At 44.7% G+C, this 18,064-nt stretch overlaps 2 protein-coding genes and 2 non-coding genes across 4 annotated transcripts; 2 read left to right on the forward strand and 2 right to left on the reverse strand.

The window, feature by feature from the left end:
- Nucleotides 1–3,063: 3,063 nt before the first annotated feature.
- TRNAM-CAU lies at nt 3,064–3,135 on the reverse strand. The gene has a single exon. It is a non-coding gene; the product is annotated as a tRNA-Met (tRNA).
- Nucleotides 3,136–5,604: 2,469 nt separating this feature from the next.
- LOC116522388 (histone H2B 1/2/3/4/6-like) lies at nt 5,605–5,985 on the reverse strand. The gene has a single exon (XM_032237283.1). It carries the CDS (start codon nt 5,983–5,985, stop codon nt 5,605–5,607), a length of 381 nt encoding a protein of 126 aa, XP_032093174.1.
- Nucleotides 5,986–6,366: 381 nt separating this feature from the next.
- Nucleotides 6,367–6,756, forward strand: LOC116520486 (histone H2A type 2-C-like). The gene has a single exon (XM_032234721.1). The coding sequence runs from the start codon at nt 6,367–6,369 to the stop codon at nt 6,754–6,756; it is 390 nt and encodes a 129-aa protein (XP_032090612.1).
- Nucleotides 6,757–10,777: 4,021 nt separating this feature from the next.
- TRNAF-GAA lies at nt 10,778–10,850 on the forward strand. The gene has a single exon. It is a non-coding gene; the product is annotated as a tRNA-Phe (tRNA).
- The last annotated feature ends 7,214 nt before the right edge of the window (nt 10,851–18,064 follow it).

Genomic DNA, 18,064 nt, shown 5'->3' on the forward strand with positions numbered 1-18,064 from the left:
GTGCGGCAAGGGAGCGAGGGTGGGGGGAGTGGCGGGTATGGGGGCCGAAGCAACGGGCGCCTGCAACCCGCGGCTCTTTCGTCTCTGTGCCGAACCCACCCTTTGCACACACTCCTCGCTAGGCTGAGGGAAAGGAAATGGGAAGCGCCCTGTACTTGCCTATTACAACGCATGTGCATTCTTTGTGCATTCTTTTGTGTGTGTGTGTGTGTGTTTAAATTTTTTATTTCTCATATATACATTCACAATTATATGATCTCATAACTGTTATTAATATGTATTTGTAACAATTGTTCTCCCCTACAGTTGACAATATACTTGAAATTGCTTTCTTACCATCCCATAAACCCATCTTATCTTACAACAATCCTACTTCTTCTTCCTTCCTTCCCTCCTACCTTCCCTCCTACCTTCCCTCCTTCCTTCCCCCTTCCTTCTCTCCTTCATTCCCCCCCTTCCTTGTGCATTCTTACTTACTTATGTTGTTGCTTTATTTTCCAAACTATGTGTATTTTGCACCTTCTAAACATGGAGCTATGCAGAATGAACCCTATATATATACATATATACATACATACAGTTCCTGGTTTAATGCCCTCTCTGGCCTTTGATCTTCACACACACACACACACACACACACACACACACACACACACACACACACAAACGAGATGAAGTGACAAGGCTTATCTGGCTTATCTAAGGAAGGATACATATTAGCCACCTATTCTTGGATGCGAGACACTTAATATATTTTTGAAATTGTTGGAAGAAATGTCCATCTGGGTTCAGCTCCAAGTGTGTGTGGGGGGAAGACACTGGAAACATGGAGGCTGCTTGGAAAGATGGTTTAAGGGTGGATGGGATCACATGGCTTGAGCTCCTGAACGGAGAAGGGGGATCACATGCTTCCAGATGTTGGGTGAAGAAGAAAAGAGACCAAGATGCTGAAAGTTCCTGGTTTAATGCCCTCTCTGGCCTTTGATCTTGTATCCTGATTGGTTGTCAAGCTCCCATGGAGCCATTCAGGGGCAACCCTGTAGGCTGTCAGTCTTCATTTGGTTGAGCATTGCTTCTTCCCAAGGTACCCTGTGGTGAGATGGGTAAAGGGCTAATACCATCATGCATTAATCCCATCACCCAGGAGCTGAAGGGGGAGATCTTTGTTATGTAGAATAGACCGGCTCAGGCCTTTTAATGGCCCATTGATAAAGGTGGGGGCTATTAAGAGTGAGTCTGCCCCCTGCCTTAAAAACATGTTTCTCCATTTCTGACCCAGGGAAATGTAACATTCTACCTTTTCAATATTTCCCAGGATATTTCATTTTTCTAGGAGAGAGGTGAGTGCTAACTTCCTACAAAACTTTGAGGTCTTTTTTTTTTACAAAATAGGTGGCTCTTAACACAGGACTGGGAAAGGCTAAGCTCTAAGGCAGTGGTTCCCAACCTTTTTTTGGCCATGCCCCACCTAAGCGCCTCTAAAATCCTGATGCCTCCCCCTGTAGGAAGTTATCACCCAGCACTCTCCCAGAAAAATGAAATATCCTAGGAAATATTGAAAAGGCAGAATATTTCACACTCCCATGGGCCCATGCACGGGCAACTCTCTAGGCTGCGTTTTGAATTCAAGTTTGGTTGAGTTCTCAGATGCCATGTGGGGAGTTGGGTAAAGGGCCAATATTATCATGCCTTAATCCCATCCCCCTGGAGCTGAAGGGGAGAACTCTTTATTGTGTAAAGTGGACTAGCTAAGGCTTTAATGGCTCATTGACAAAGGGGGATGGGCAGGAAGCTGCAGGCAGCTATTCTGTCTTTTAAAACACGTTTCTTTCTTTTCACATCCAGAGAAATATTCTGCCTTTTCAATATTTCCTAGGATATTTCATTTTTCTGGGAGAAGGCTGGGTGATAACTTCCTACAATGCACCAAGATTTTGAAGAGATACATTTAACCCCCCCCCCTCTGCAGGCCCCCCAAACCCTCTGCACACCTTGATTTTTTTGTGGAAAATGGGACATGCAGCGTTTGAGAGGCCTTCAAAGTACTCCTGGGGGCTGTGGGGGGGGGCAAAAAGGCTAATTTCCACTCATTTGTGCCCTCCCCAGCCCCCAAGAGCACTTTGAGGACCTCCCAAAGCCTCTCCACATCCATTTTTGTGAAGGGGGTGGGGTTTCAGGAGGCCAAAAATGCTGTATTCAGTGTATAAAGACACACCCAGATTTTCACCCTTTTTTGGGGGGGGAGTGCCTCTTATACTGTAATATTTTGCCTTTTTAATATTTCCTAGAATATTTCATTCTTCTAGGAAAGGGGTGGGTGCTAACTTTCTACAAAGGTTTTTTTTTAAAATCCTGAAGGTTTGCCACAAAAGAGTCCCAGTCCCACCTCTTTTTAAGATGTGTCCTGTACTAATTTTCAATTGGCTGAATGCCAAAAGGATTGCTATATCGCCCCTGCACCGCTGTCCTTTCTATGAGCAAGGAAACAGCTTGTTTTAATCATTTCAAACTTAAAAATCCAGACCCTTTTAGGATGGACAGCTGCAAGAAGTAAGGATAACCGAGGGAATTAAAAATGAAATCACTGCCAATGCATTAGCCATTTCAAAGCAGCAATAAAATGAGCTGAAATTCAGTTTTCTATAACTATTTTCATGCAAAAAAACTAGCTCCCCCCCCCAGAGGAAATTCCTAAGCAACTACCAATGAGAAATGATTTGAGATGGCAATTCTATTTTCATTTCAGATTAATTTCCATCGATTCAGTGTGCCCAGCAGGAAAAGGCTGTCAATCTGCAGAGATTCTTAAAAGTTTATTCATATATTAAGCTTCCAGTCACGTATTTTGCCCCCATGAAATGGATTTATTTCCTAAAGAGCAACAGCAGGCAACACCCATCAATCATCCTGTGATCAGAATGGCTCACAAACCTGCCATTCTCTTGGCCTTTCTCCCAAAGCTGAGCCCAATAGAAAAATCGGGGCATTAAACATTGGATGGCAATTGTAAATTAAATAAGAGCTATCTCTGGCAAGGGGAAAAAAGGGGAAGGACCGTAATTTTAGCAGAGGATGGTTTCGATCCATCGACCTCTGGGTTATGGGCCCAGCACGCTTCCGCTGCGCCACTCTGCTCCTTGAAAATATATGCCTTTCTACTGCAAGTTGGCGATTGGCTTTTTTTCTATACATGAAATCACCACAAACACTGCATACTGAAAGCAGAGAACTTTTTTTTGCATTTTTTTTATTTCAAAGTATTATTTTGTCGAGCTACGCCGTCCATGGGTATAAGGCTTGCCATTGGCTGCTTTCCTTGGTAGGTTATATTCTTAATAAATGCCTTTGCTGGATCTTCTACTAGAGGCCAATTGTAACAGTGTAATCATAGGTAACATAGATAGATACTGTATAACTTATGCCTCCATTAGAGGCCGATTTTAACAGTATCATCATAATGGTATTATAATGTAGGTAACAATGAATCAATGCATACGATTGTTTAAATCAGCAGTCACCAAACTGGCAGTGGTCTGCGGGAAAATTTTGGTGGTCCACAGTGCATGGGGGATGCTCCTTGAAAAAAATGCTTTCTACAGCGGAAAAAATGTGCTTTCTTGTACATGAAAGCAGCACACAAGGACAGCCACTGCATACTAAACGCAGAAAACATGGATTTTTTCGCAACTTTTTATATGGTAATATTAACTCCCCCCCCCCATCTACCTCTCCCTTGGTGTAAGGCCTGCCATTGGCTGCTTTCCTTGGCAGGTAAGTCACCCTTGCTGACTCTTCTACTGGAGGCAGAGTTTAACAGCGTCATTATAGGTAATATTATGGGTAAAGGTAACATGTTTCCCTTTTGCTTTCTTATACAACTAGTAAAATGTGCAAGGAGTAGCGGAGCCCTTGCCGGCCGAAAAGAGGTAATGTTGCTGTTACGGCAAAGGGTGGCGGGCCGAAACAACGGGTGTCTGCAAACCAGCGCAGCTTTCGTCCCTGTGCTGAACCCCCCCAGTGGCTGTCCCCGCCCCTCGCACTCACTCCTCACTTGGGCTGAGGGTAAAGTTGGGGGGAGATTCGCTCCATATTTCAGAGCGGGAGCTAACCGCCCCTATACTTGCCTATTACAACGCATCGCGCCGAGCGACCCAAGCTGCGTCCATTGAGGGAAAAAAGGTCGAAGCGCCCGCGATACCCATAGAGCACCGGAGAATCAGAATGAGAGCCAGAGATAGAAAGGGGCAGAGAAAGAGATGTGAAAGAGATGAGAGCAAGAAGAGATGTGTGTGTGAGAGAAAGATGTGAGAGACAGAGAAAGATGAGAGGAAGGGATAGAGAGAGAGAAGGGAGGGAGAGACAGACAAATAGGAGAGGGAGGGCTGAGAGAAAGATAAAGAGATGTGTGAGAGAGACATAAAGAGATGAGAGGGAGAGACAGATAAAGGAGAAGAGGGAGAGATACACCAGAGAGAAAGAGAGAGAGGAGAGACAGAAAAAGGAAAATGAGAGGGAGAGACAGAGAGCGCGAGACCGCTAAACTCATACTAATGATCGCCGGAATCGAAAATAATGAGTGTCGTAGGGCCCGAGGACGACTTATATACAGAGGAATCCGACCAGAAGGAAAACTATCAATTGGAAATTTCCCGCCTTGACTCAATGGCCGGTTAATTCGATTTTGTCCAATCAGAAAAAGCTACGTCATCAGTACATTTTCTGTTGGCTCAAAGTAAAGCTTTCGTCGAGAGCGCTGGCGGGTGTTTTTTTTTTTCCTTTCGGAAAATTCATTTATTTGAGAGTCTCAATTAAATGCGCTTTTCGTATTATTTCGAAGACACGATCAGCTGAAAAAAAAAAAGCCCACACATCGCAACTCAAAATCGATTTGGGATTGATTAACTGATAACTGATCAAATAAATACACACCCATTTCTACCCAGCTAGCTATGAATGGGACTTGAATATCTTTTCTACTAAAGCGATTCCCGGAATCTGGTTCCCGTATTAAAGTATTAAATCAGTACAGCTTTTAGGGCGGCAAATTTACACCAGGAAAAAAAATAAATCAAAACATTGGACAGAGAGCCCCAAATCTGTATATCTCAGAGAATTTCTAATCGTTCTTCTGAAATCACAACATATTACAAAGTAAACCATTGCATAACTTTACACGTAAAAGGGGGATTCGAGGGAGAAGTTTTTCTGGGATGCGATGTGGATAATCCCACTCTAGGGAAAAAAAACCACCAACAAAATAGATCTACTTTGCTCTAAATTGGTCTACCTATCCGTATTCCCTCTCCCCCCCCCCACCGCTTATTCCTTTTGCCTGCCAAAACACTGAATCAAGAGTTGCTTACATGCTCCTCCTTTTACAAATTAATCAGGGTGAAGGAAATAGGTCGAAGATCCCTTCCATCTCCCCTTTTAATAAGTCACGATTTAGGTATAAACCGGCAAATAGGTATGTAGATGGCAAACTTATTTTTCACCTAAAGCAAAAAAAGCAAAGAGAACAGCTCTTCCCTTGAGAAAGTGGGTGGCTCTTAAAAGAGCCTTTGGGTCTGTTGAAAGAGACTTTTTTTCATCTCAAAGCTCGTTTTATTTGGAGCTGGTGTATTTGGTGACGGCCTTGGTGCCCTCGGAGACGGCGTGCTTGGCGAGCTCCCCGGGCAGGAGGAGGCGGACGGCCGTCTGGATCTCGCGGGAGGTGATGGTGGAGCGCTTGTTGTAATGAGCCAGGCGGGAAGCCTCGGCGGCGATGCGCTCGAAGATGTCGTTGACGAAGGAGTTCATGATGCTCATGGCCTTGGAGGAGATGCCGGTGTCGGGGTGGACCTGCTTGAGGACCTTATAGACGTAGATGGAGTAGCTCTCCTTGCGGCTCTTCTTGCGCTTCTTGTCCCCTTTCTTCTGCGTCTTGGTGATGGCTTTCTTGGAGCCCTTCTTGGGCACCGGGGCAGATTTAGCCGGCTCGGGCATCCTTCTCAAAACAGAACTCCAAACGGGAGGGAAAAAAATAGAGAGAAAACCCAGAAAGCGATCTCGGGTGACAACTCTGCCACTCTTCTATTTATCCTACCCGTGAGAACGAGGCAAACTTTGACGCCCGGTGATTGGCCGCTTTCGGAGGCCGAACAGAACATTGTCCACTGACACGCCCCCGCTTTTTCATTGGACGCGGAGAAGGCGCCGCACGGTCATTGGCTGCGTCGCTTCGATGCTCCCGCCGGCCAATGGAAAGCGCGGATTTGAATCTCCGGGAGAAAATAAAAAGGGAGCAGGAGCCTTTCTTCAGCCATTCTCTTAGCCTACTCAGGTTAGAAGAAACTATTCTTGCAAAGGAGAAAAGAAGGAAGCATTATGTCTGGACGCGGCAAGCAAGGCGGCAAAGCCAGGGCTAAGGCCAAGACTCGCTCTTCCCGCGCCGGGCTGCAGTTTCCCGTGGGCCGTGTGCATCGTCTGCTTCGCAAGGGCAACTACGCGGAGAGAGTCGGAGCCGGGGCTCCCGTCTACTTGGCCGCTGTGCTGGAGTACCTGACGGCTGAAATCCTGGAGCTGGCGGGCAACGCGGCTCGAGACAACAAGAAGACGCGTATCATCCCGCGCCACTTGCAGCTGGCCATCCGCAACGACGAGGAGCTCAACAAACTCCTGGGCAAAGTCACCATCGCCCAGGGAGGCGTCTTGCCCAACATCCAGGCCGTCCTGCTGCCCAAGAAGACCGAGAGCCACAAGGCCAAAGGGAAGTAAAGAGCTCGCCCTCCTGCCTACAGGCTCGTACTTAGCCGCCAAGAACCCCCCACACACAAAGGCTCTTTTAAGAGCCACCCACCTTTTCATAGAAAGAGCTTGTGTCAACTTGCTAAGTGAAACGCGATCCTGAAATTCTTTTTTTCTTTAATTTCTAACACAAAAGCATTAAGGTTGCATGATATATCCTAAGAAAGATGTTTTTTATACATAATTGCAATGAAAAATAGACACTTGAGCCATCCAGTTGAACAGAATAGGGTAGGATAACGAGTTGGAAGGGACCTTGGAGATCTTCTAGTCCAACCCCTTGCTCAGGCAGGAAACCCTACTTCACTTGAAAAACGTTTTAAAATGACAGTTTGCAAAATCGTTAAGATTCTATTGCCTTGTAGAGCAACCAAAACATCCCTAGGAAACTCTTAAATCTGTAGGATAACACTTTTGGCTACCTTATATATAGAATAGAATAACAAGAGTTGGAAGGGACCTTGGAGGTCTTTTAGTCCAACCCCCTGCCTAGGCAGGAAACCCTACACCACTTCAGACAAATGGTTATCCAGCTTCTTAAAAACTTCCAGTGTTGGGGCATTCACAACTTCTGGAAGCAAGCTGTTCCATTGATTCATTGTTCTCACTGTCAGGAAATTTCTCCTCAGTTCTAAGTTGCTGCTCTCCTTGATTAGTTTTCGCCCATTGCTTCTTGTTCTACCCTCAGGTGCTTTGGAGAATAGTTTGACTCCCTCTTCCACCCCTTCTTGTCCTGCCCTCAGCTGATTTGGAGAATATAATTCCCTCTTTGTGGCAACCCCTGATCTAAACTATTCCATCAAATATATTAGGTTTCTCAATCATCTTCAATTCAATTCAAATCTTTATTGTCGGAGTACATGTATACCAGGAGGTTGGCTGAGCCTCCCTTCATGTGCCCCCCCCCCAACACAATGCACAGTGAAAGGCAAAAAATCCCTAGCCCAATGAATCCTACTGGCCAATACCCAGTCCGGTTCTTGGTTGTCTCAAAGATGCTTTTTCCAAAAGGCACCGGGACTTCCTTGGGGGTTTTCTTTTTTTTTCTTTGAAAATGTTTCGCTTCTTGTTCAAGAAGCTTAAGGTCACATGATACCAATAAAAAGCATCTTATTGGGGATATAATTACAATGAAAAAAACAGACATTTGAGCCATCCAGGTTGAATAGATCTAAACTGGATATATTCCATCCTAGTCTTTATGGAGATTTTCAATCATCCAGGTCATGGTTGTCTCAAAGGTGTTTTTTTCTTTCTTTCTAGAAGGCAACTGGACTTTCTTGGTCATTGTTGGGGGTTTTTTCCCTTTGAAAATCTTTGTTTCTCCTCCCAAGAAGCTTCTTCGGTTCTCCTGAAGACGTTCAACCAAAGAAAGCTGCTTGGATTGGATGCGAAGTGAAAACATTTCTGAAGAAAAACCCAATAAAGTTTGGTTGCCTTTGGGATTCCATGAAGTTCCAGAGCCCAAGGCAATTAAAAAAACAAAAAAACAACCAAATTCAGTTTGAATAGGAAACCGAGAAAATGAAATGAGAAAACTGGAAATGTATTACCAGAACAGAGTTGGAAGGTATCTTGGAGGTCATCTAGTCCAACCCCCTGCTCAGGCAGGAGACCTGTACTAGGGATTCGAACTGCCAACCTTTCTGATCAACAAGCTCAGTGTCTTAGCCACTGAGCCACCTGAAGGAAGAAGTCTTAAAAAAAGAGTAGAAAATATGTTAAGATAGAGGCACAAACAAGATGATCATTGTTAGTATTATGATGAGGAAGATAATTATGATTAATGTTGGTATTGTATTTTCATTCGAAGATATGTTAAGAAAATGAATAGGTTAATAATGTTCAATTACTTAATATATTGCAATTCTAAGATTAGAGGATTAATCTTAATGTGAATGATGTTGTAAATGCTGAAAACTGTTGCACAGAGATATTAGTACCCAGATGACACACTGATTAAGGAAAGATGAAATGTTTATATGTTGAAAAATAAAAATAAAAAACTTGTGCATTGTGCATTCTACAAAGACAATATGTGATAGGAACTGTCCAGAATATTTGTGCTTGTGAACACCAGTTTAAAACACACACACACACAGAGGGAAAATAAAATAAATGAGATATCTAATGCATAAACAGTTCTCACCATGGGCAGCAACTTCAAACTAAATTTTAGTTACTTAAATAGACGTTCGTGAATGAGCCTTCAACATTTTCTGGAAAAGAGTTGATAATGATAATTCCCTATTGTCTCCCTTCTCCCGCCCCCTTCAAATTTAATAAAGTGTTTAACATATACATACATATACACACATACACACACACATTTTTCTTTAGTAAACATAAAAACAGTGTATTGTGGGTACAATTAATTTTGAAAGGTAATAATAGTAACAATTCAAAATAATAATAATGGGATGCATTTTTGAATGTTCAGTTGACTGAGTTTCATGTTTAATAAATAAAATATATAACAATAACAATAATAAGGTAAAGGTAAAGGTTCCCTCGCACAAATGTGCTAGTTGTTCCCGACTCTAGGGGGCATTGCTCATCTCTGTTTCAAAGCCGAAGAACCAACACTATCCGAAGACATCATCATGTCGATCTCCGGATGCGCTTCAAGGTGCTATTGATCACCCATAAAGCCCTACATGGCAGTGGATCTGGATACTTGAGAGACCGCCTTCTGCCAATTACCTCCCTACGACCTATAAGATCCCATAGATTAGGCCTCCTCCGCATTCCATCGGCCAGCCAGTGTCGGCTGGCAACCACAAGGAGGAGGGCCTTCTCAGCAGTAGCCCCGACCCTTTGGAACGAGCTCCCCGTGGAGATTCGTACCCTCTCCACCGTCCAGGCCTTCCGCACTGCCTTGAAGAACTGGCTCGCCCGTCAGGCCTGGGGATAAGGATTTCTACCCCGCCCGAATGTTGTATGCATGTTGCTCATTATTTTATTATGTGTTGTTGTCTCAATGTTGTATTTCCCCTTTCCCTGGTTTTCTGTGAGCCGCCCTGAGTCCCCTCAGGGAAAAGGGCGGCCTACAAATGCAAATAAAACCTAAAACCTAAACCTAAACATCTCCATGGTCATGTGGCCAGCATGATTAAACCCTGAAGGCGCACGGAATGCTGTTACCTTCCCACCAAAGTGATCCCTATTTTTTCTACTTGCATTTTTACATGTTTTCGAACTGCTAGGTTGGCAGAAGCTGGGACAAGTAATGGGAGCTCACTCCGTTATGTGGCGCTAGGGATTCAAACCGCGGAACTGCCAACCAGGTCAGCGTCTTAGCCATTGAGCAACTGAGTCCCATCATCATCATCATCATCATCATCATCATCATCATCATCATCATCCCACTTATCCATACTAATAAACCATCATTGTGTAATTAATCATTGTTAAATTTTCAAATTTCCAACTTCTGTTTCTAATAGCTAACCATTTGTAAAACGAATCCCCTGTTGAAAAATATTCCATTTCTTCCTTATCAATTTTGAGTGTTAATCTATCCATCTCTGCCCATTCTCAATTTTTTTTAAGTTACACTTTCATCTGTAGGGAACTCCACTGTTGTGCAAAAACCTTCCAGGCGTCTTAAGGCTGCGGAATTTGAGAATTTTTTTAAAAAAAATTTCGGTAGGTCCTTATTATTGGCGTGTTTTGCACGGCCGGGATTGCAAATCGGCCGCCGGACTGAATTTGCAACCTTTGCATTTAAATTGTATTCGGCAAAAATTGCTAAGAGCTTTGAGACCAACACTAACAAACTGAGATACTCTTGTGTTTTGGGGTTGCTTTTTTGCTAAGGGACTCCATCCTAACGCAACAACATTACCAAGGGGAAAAGACAGTGCTACAACCTGGTTACAAAAATCGGGGGATCTTAACTTTTGCAGCACTGGTTTATAAGGGAATAAATAATATGTTAGAAATGTAGCTGTTCTATCTGGGAAAAAGAGTGAAGAGCGTAAACACAGGCGCCGAAATAGCTCAGTTGGGAGAGCGTTAGACTGAAGATCTAAAGGTCCCTGGTTCGATCCCGGGTTTCGGCAGACGCTTCTCTCTTTTTGGGCCTTTCAAAGAAAAACAAAAGTTGCCGAAACGGGAATTCTCACAACCTAATGAGAACAGTGAGCCTAATTCCCACGAGTAGGCTACCTATTTTAAAGCATGAGATATAAAAACGGGCAAACCCAGCAGTTTGCTTATTCAACTATTTTGTAATAGCAATAGCACCTAAGACTTATATACCACTTCACAGCCTTCTCTAAGCGGTTTACAGCCAGCCTATTGCCCCCCCCCCCCAAGAATGGAAGGCTGAGTCAACCTGAGTCATACCTGCCTATAAGATGTGTTCCAAAGTTATTTTATTTGTTTGTTTCTTAATATTTATTGTCAAGAACAAGAGTGACAAAGCCAGCCTTCCTTTATAGATGTGATGGAGAACTTATGGCGAACCTTCTTTGCGGGCGTGCCAGTCGTCGCCCCAGCCTAGCTTCATCACGCATGTCCGCGCGCCTCCTGCCAGCCAGATAGTCTCTGGATCTCTGCCACGCATGCTTTGGGGGGGTGCATTCAGGTGACACCCATGCGGGTATGCGCGGGGGGAACTCACATTGCATTTTGGGGATTCGCATGTATGCACGTGCCTGCACCCCATTTTGGGCCCGAAAGGTCTCCTGCACCAACCTGGAAATCAATGGGCGGGGGGGTGCATACACAGGGGACACATGAGCATGCGTGGGGGGGACATGTGTGGGTGATGCTCTCATTGCATTTTCGGGAGCATACATGCGCTTTGGCACTTGGCACCAAAAAGGTTTGCCATCACTGCTTTATATAAAGGACAATAAAATAATGTTTCCAAATATGTAATTAGCAGCATGTAAGTTTAAAAAGGGGAAGGATCAGTAGGGGGAGATTTGAGTAGTATCCATCACTCTTTCTCAGATCAGCCTGCCCCATCAAATAGGAGTTGTTCTCGGCTTACAACCATCAAATCAAATCAAATCAAATCAAATCAAAATCAAATCAATACAATACAATACAATAGCAGATTTGGAAAGGACCTTGGAGGTCCTCTAGCCCAACCCCCTGCCTAGGCAGGAAACCTTGTACCGTTTCAGACAAATGGCTATCCAGCATCTTCTTAAAGACTTCCAGTGTTGGGGCAATCACAACTTCTGGAGGCAACTTCTGTTCCACTGATTAATTGTTCTCACTGTCAGGAAATTTCTCTTTAATTCTAAGTTGCTTCTCTCCTTGATTAGTTTTCACCCATTGCTTCTTGTTCTACACTCAGGTGCCTTGGAGAAAAGTTTGACTCCCCCTTCTTTGTGGCAGCCCCTGAGATATTGGAACACTGCTATCATGTCTCCCCTAGTCCTTCTTTTCATTAAACTAGACATACCCAGTTCCTGCAACCGTTCTTCATGTTTTAGCCTCCAGTCCCCTCATCATCTTAGCTGTTCTTCTCTGCACTTTCTAGAGTCTAGAGTCTATTAGAGTATAATAAATTTATTACAAAGACTAGAGACCAGAGCAAATAAGAACACTCAATGAAAATCCAGTTCATTCAACTCTAGAATTAAATAATAAATGATTGTCCTATATCAGGGGTATCAAACTTGATTTCATTTTGGCCCATATCAGGGTTATGTTTAACCTCAGAGGGCTGGGGGGAGTAAGTGAGGCCGTGAGGGGGGGCGTCATGGTGGGCTTGACATGGGACTCATGTGAGGGCACATGTGGTGGCCAAGTGCTAAGGCAGGACTTCCCTGAGAACCTCCCTCACTCTCATCATAATTTCTTTCCTTTTCTTCTTTTTCCCTTCTTCTTCATCCTCCTTTCTTCTCCCTTCCCTCTTTCCTTATTTTCCTTCCTTGCTCTTTTCCTGTCTTACTTTCTTCTTCTTTCTCTTTCCTCTTTCCCTTTCTCCTTTCCTGCCCCTTCTTGCGTGTTCAAAGGCAAAAGGGGAAACATTTCTACTTTCTTTTTGTTTTTAGTTTGTTTTGATAACCCTCTGCCACAAAATGGCGCTCAGGGGTGAAGAGCAGGCCCCTGAGCTCCGTTTTCACTGGAAGAGGGCTGCGGGAAGCTATCCTGGCCAAAAATGGGGCGTAGGGGACTTGCACCCCCCCCCCCCCCCCGGTTCCATTTTTGCTAGAAGAGACACAGTGGGCTGATCCTTTCCTGTTTCCAGGCCACACACACCCATCACCACCACCACCCCGGGGCACATCTAAATACCTAGCGGCCGGATCCAGTCCATAGGCCTTGAGTTTGACACCCTAGATACACAAAATCACTTCTGTTTTATTGTACTTTAAAGTACTGTAGGGAGTTATCACCCAGCCCTCTCCCAAAAAAATGAAATATCCTAGGAAATATTGAAAAGGCAGAATATTTCTCTGGATGTGAAAAGAAAGAAACATGTTTTAAAAGACAGAATAGCTGCCTGTAGCTTCCTGCCCATCCCACACTTTGTCAATGGGCCATTAAGAAGGCCAAGCTACTCCACTTTACATAATAAAGGCTTCTCCACTTCAGCTGCAGGGAGATGGGATTAAAGCATGATAATATTGACCCCAACTGACCACATGGCATCTGAGAACTCAACCAAACCTGGATTCAAAACACAGCCTAGAGAGTTGCCCCTGCATGGGCCCATGGGAGTCTGACAATCAATCAGAATACATTTCTTATACAGGAACAGGAAACAGAGAGGTGGGACAGAACAGGTTATAAAAAAAGCCTAGCAAGCCCCTTCCTCAGCCCTTCTCTTCTTCTCCACCAACATTGAAGCATGTGATCGCCTTTTCTATTCAAGGCTCAAGCCATGTGGCCCTGTCCACCAATAAACCATCTTTCCAAGCAGCCTCCGTGTCTCCAGTGTCTTTTTCCCCACTTGGAACCGAACCCAGAAGGACATTTCTTTCATCAGTACAATCCCACCGTTTGTCATCTGGAGCTGGGTGGCCTCAAAAGAAGTCAAACGGGAGGAGGCCCTTTATTGGATGTTTTCCCGCAGAAAATGTCCCCTTTGCTTAAACCGGATCACTGCTCCAAATAATTACAGAAGTAATTACACGCCATCTTTTGACAATGAGCGGTTCGGTGAACACCTGAAAGGCCAAACTCTCATCTCCAGTCAAGTTAAAGGAAGTACTCAATTTACACCCATTTTAGTGACCACTCGAAGATATCGTGCAGGGGTGTCAAACTCAAGACCTGAGGGATCTGGCCTGTGGGACCATCCTGGAGATAGTAATGGACCGGCCCGTGGCAGCTCTGCCAGTGAAAATAGAGACACACACGCCCCTCCTGAGCTCTGTTTTCGGTGGCAGAGGGGTGCAGGAAGCCGTCCCAGCCAAAAACGGAGGTCATGTGGGCTTCGCGTGGGCCCCCCAGCTCTGTTTTTGCTGGCAGAGGGTTGTAGGAGGTCATCACAGCCAAAATTGGAGCCCGTTTTCACTGGGAGAATGCTTGGACTGCCACAGGTGCCTCTGAGATGAGTGACATCATGCTGGCCACGCCCCCTGGCCATGCCCACCTGGGCCCCTTGAGGTCAAACACAGCCCTGATGCGGCCCTCAATGAAATTGAGTTTGACACCCCCAATGTAGCCGTACTGAAGTCAGTGACTTATGATCCTTTTTCACACTTGCAAACATTACCGCCTCCCCATGGTCACGTGGACAAAATTCAGGCACCTGGCAACTGACTCGTATTTAGGATGGTTGAAGTACCCCGGGGTCATGGGATCACTTTTTTGCAACCTTCTGGCAAGCATAGTCAACGGGGAAGCCAGGTTCACTCCACAACAGGGTTGTTAACAACTGCAAGGATTCACTTAAGAACTGCGGCAAAAAGAGATCGTAAAATGAGCCCAAAACAGTGGTGAAATTGAATTTTTTTTACTACTGGTTCTGTGGGCAGGGCTTGATGGGCGTGGCAAGGGAAGGATACCGCAAAATCTCCATTTCCACCCCACTCCAGGGGGGAGGATACTACAAAATCCCCAGCCCCTCTCCACTCCTGGGGAAAGGATATTGCAAAATCTCCATTCCTACCCCATTCCTGGGGCCAGCCAGAGGTGGTATTTATTTGCTGGTTCTCAGAACTACTCAAAATTTTCACTACTGGTTCCCCAGAACCTGTCAGAACCTGCTGGATTTCTCCCCTGGCCCAAACTCACTTAACAATCATCGTGCTCAGCAACAAAAGTTTTGCCTCAATTGTGGTTGTAAGTTGAGAACTACCTGGGTATGTTGCCCTGTGATTGATTTGCATCTTTCAATTAACACCTGTTAATCCAAAATAAAGAATAATTTCCTTCTTTCACCACCTAATCCTAATCCATCCATCCATTTAAATAAATAAATAAATGTGTGTGTGTGTGTGTTCCAGCATAACTCTGGAACACCTTGAGTAATTTCAACCACTTGGTACCCAGATAATTTACTCTCTGGGGAAAAAACACTGTGGGGGCAAGATACCCCTAAAACCCCTTGGGGTGTGTGTTCTGTTAAGATACAGCCTGTTGTGTCTTAAAATGACTTCTACTGTACAGTGCAGTGGAGTTGCCATGGTAACGCTTTCACAGTACTCCACAAGGGGGCTCCCTCTGGTAAGGGGAAAAAACCCAACATTAGAAATTACATTTGGTCCGGACATTTTCCCCCTATAAATAAATATCTGGGTAATGCCAGGTTATGAGCTAGTTAAGATATAAACTTTGCTGATGCCTAAATTGAGGATATGTTGCCAAGCTGTTAAAATTTGCCCCGTGAAAGCAACACTTTTGTGAGTTGTTTTTCATAAGCTTTCTCCGTTATTTGACCTCACCTGGCTGCTGAGGGTAATATCCTGACACTGCAAGTAGGTTCAAGGGCAATTTCTTAATAACTCTTTCAAAAATCTATTACCTTCCTGACATCTTACAGTTTTCCTTCATTGCGATCCGTCCTCAAAATTCTAAATTAAGCATTGCAACCCCTCTCATAGAAGAATGAAATATTTTGAGAAATATTAAAAAGGGAGAATATTATATTGCCCTAAGGGGAGAAATGGAGAAACATGCTCTTGGAGACAGAAAGCAGCCTCCACCTTTCTTAATAGACCTCAGCAGATGTCAGCACTTAAGAGAGGAAGAGATAGATAGCTCTATTCATAGGCAAAGCAAATACTGCAGGCAGGGTATTTTGAAATTCCCTGCCACAAGGCCTGAACAAAGGTAGGATTCGCCCTCAGCCGCAATAGGAATTGCCCAACACCTTTTCAGCATCACCCTCAGAAAGTTCAACCAAACTTAGCTCAGACAAATAGCTAGGATTTGTACTTTGCCTCTAGAGTTAGCTATGACCCATACATGGCCCCATGGGAGTCCGACAACACCCAATAGAATACATGTTCTTACACAGGAACAGGAAGCTCAAGTGCAAAGCCCAAGAGAAGGTATAAAACCCCCCTCACTTTCAATTCCATGTGGTCAGCTGCCCAGAACCACCTCATGTGATTTTGCGTCATCATTAAACCATTTTTCCCCCAATCAGCCTCCAGCCTCCATTTTGTCTCCAGTGCCTTTCTCCCAGCTTGGAACTGAACCAGATGTATATTTCTTCCCACAGCATCCATGTCCAGGTTAAAGGCAATAAAAGTATGTAATTGCAGCCCACAATCCTCTTGTTTGTAGGGAAGCTAATTAAAGATATTACATTTGCATAGCAGCAAAGAAACTCATTCAAGACTCAGATAAGCTTCCTTAAAAGAACAGACATCTCCAATGGTATTGTTGTGGCCCATTCGGACAGTGAGGAAGTTGGGAAGGAACATGGGCCAGTCCTGGAGTCTGGGGAAGGCTCTGATAAGGGCTCTGTGTCGGAGGCAGAGAGGAGGCCAGAGCCGGATGCCAGTATTCAGCTGCCTTCTGAGTCAAACATCAGTGAGGCAGAGGAACAGCTGGAGGCTGTTCCCAGTGTGTGCATGTACAGAGTTGCCAGACAAAGGGAACAGCTAAAGAACAAGGGTCGACTTGGGAGGAAGGCCAGATGATGAATGGCCCCAAGGGCTCTACATGGGGCAGCCCTTGAAGAGCATTCGGAGACTTCAGCTTGTCCAGAATGCAGCCGCGTGAGCGATTGTGGGTGTACCTCGGTACACCCACGTTACACCTATCCTCCGCGAGCTGCACTGGCTGCCTATTGGTCTTCGGATACGCTTCAAGGCACTAGTTGTCACTTATAAAGCCCTTCATGGTATTGGACCTGGGTACTTGAGAGACCGCCTACTGCCAATTACCTCCAATAGACCGATTAGATCCCACAGATTAGGCCTCCTCCGAATTCCATCTACTGGCCAATGCCGACTGGCGACCACCGGGAGGAGGGCCTTCTCTGTGGCTGCTCCGGCCCTTTGGAACGAGCTCCCCGTGGAGATTCGGACCCTCACCACCCTCCAGGCCTTCCGCAAAGCCCTTAAAACCTGGCTGTTCTGACAGGCCTGGGGCTAATGAGTTTTTGTCCCCCCTCGAATGGTATGGTTGTTGAGTGTTTTAAATTGTGGTATTGTTTTGTTCGTGTTCTTTTTTCTTATTTGTAACCGCCCCCCCCCCCCCCCCCATTTGGTTGTGAGCCGCCCTGAGTCCCCTCCGGGGAATAGGGAAGCATAGAAATATAATAAACTCAACTCAACTCCCAGAGGAAATAAAAGAGGAGCAAAAGGGGACTGGAGTTTGCAGGAGAAAATTAGTTCGCTTAATTGGTTTGTGACTCTCCGAGACTCCTTGCCAAGTTTTGCAGATATCGGCCTGGCAGCTCTCCAAGCCAGATAAGGTCTGTGACTATAAATCCTCCTTTGAAAGACTTTGCAGGCTGTGAATGAGCAGAAATTGCTGTAAATTAATAAAAGGCAGTTTTGCCGGGCCATGGAGTTTGTTTCATGCTCTTGAGAAGCCTCGGTCAGAACAGATATGGGGAAAAAATATTTATAAGATTTTAAAGATTAATTGATTGGTAAGCAAGAAATATTTAAAAAGATTTTAAAGTTCAACTGCTTGGAATGGAAGGCATATTTAAAAGATTTTAAAGATAAACTGACTGGAATATTTCAGATGCTCTAAGGATATTAAAATGGCTTGTTTCATTCTGAGGTGGCTTCACGGTGGTGATTAAACAAGCCTTTTCTGAAAATTGAAGGGCGGGCGGGGAAGGCCCAAGAACAATTCAAATAAAATTTGGCTGAGCGCAAGTCACTATTAGTTTTTCAGA

This window comes from Thamnophis elegans, chromosome Z, assembly GCF_009769535.1.
Source record: "Thamnophis elegans isolate rThaEle1 chromosome Z, rThaEle1.pri, whole genome shotgun sequence".
NCBI classification, from domain to species: Eukaryota; Metazoa; Chordata; class Lepidosauria; order Squamata; family Colubridae; genus Thamnophis; species Thamnophis elegans.

Bases quoted from the DNA above. Each gene is read 5' to 3' on its own strand.
- LOC116520486 (XM_032234721.1), top strand. From the start codon at position 6,367: ATGTCTGGACGCGGCAAGCAAGGCGGCAAAGCCAGGGCTAAGGCCAAG.
- LOC116522388 (XM_032237283.1), bottom strand. From the start codon at position 5,985: ATGCCCGAGCCGGCTAAATCTGCCCCGGTGCCCAAGAAGGGCTCCAAG.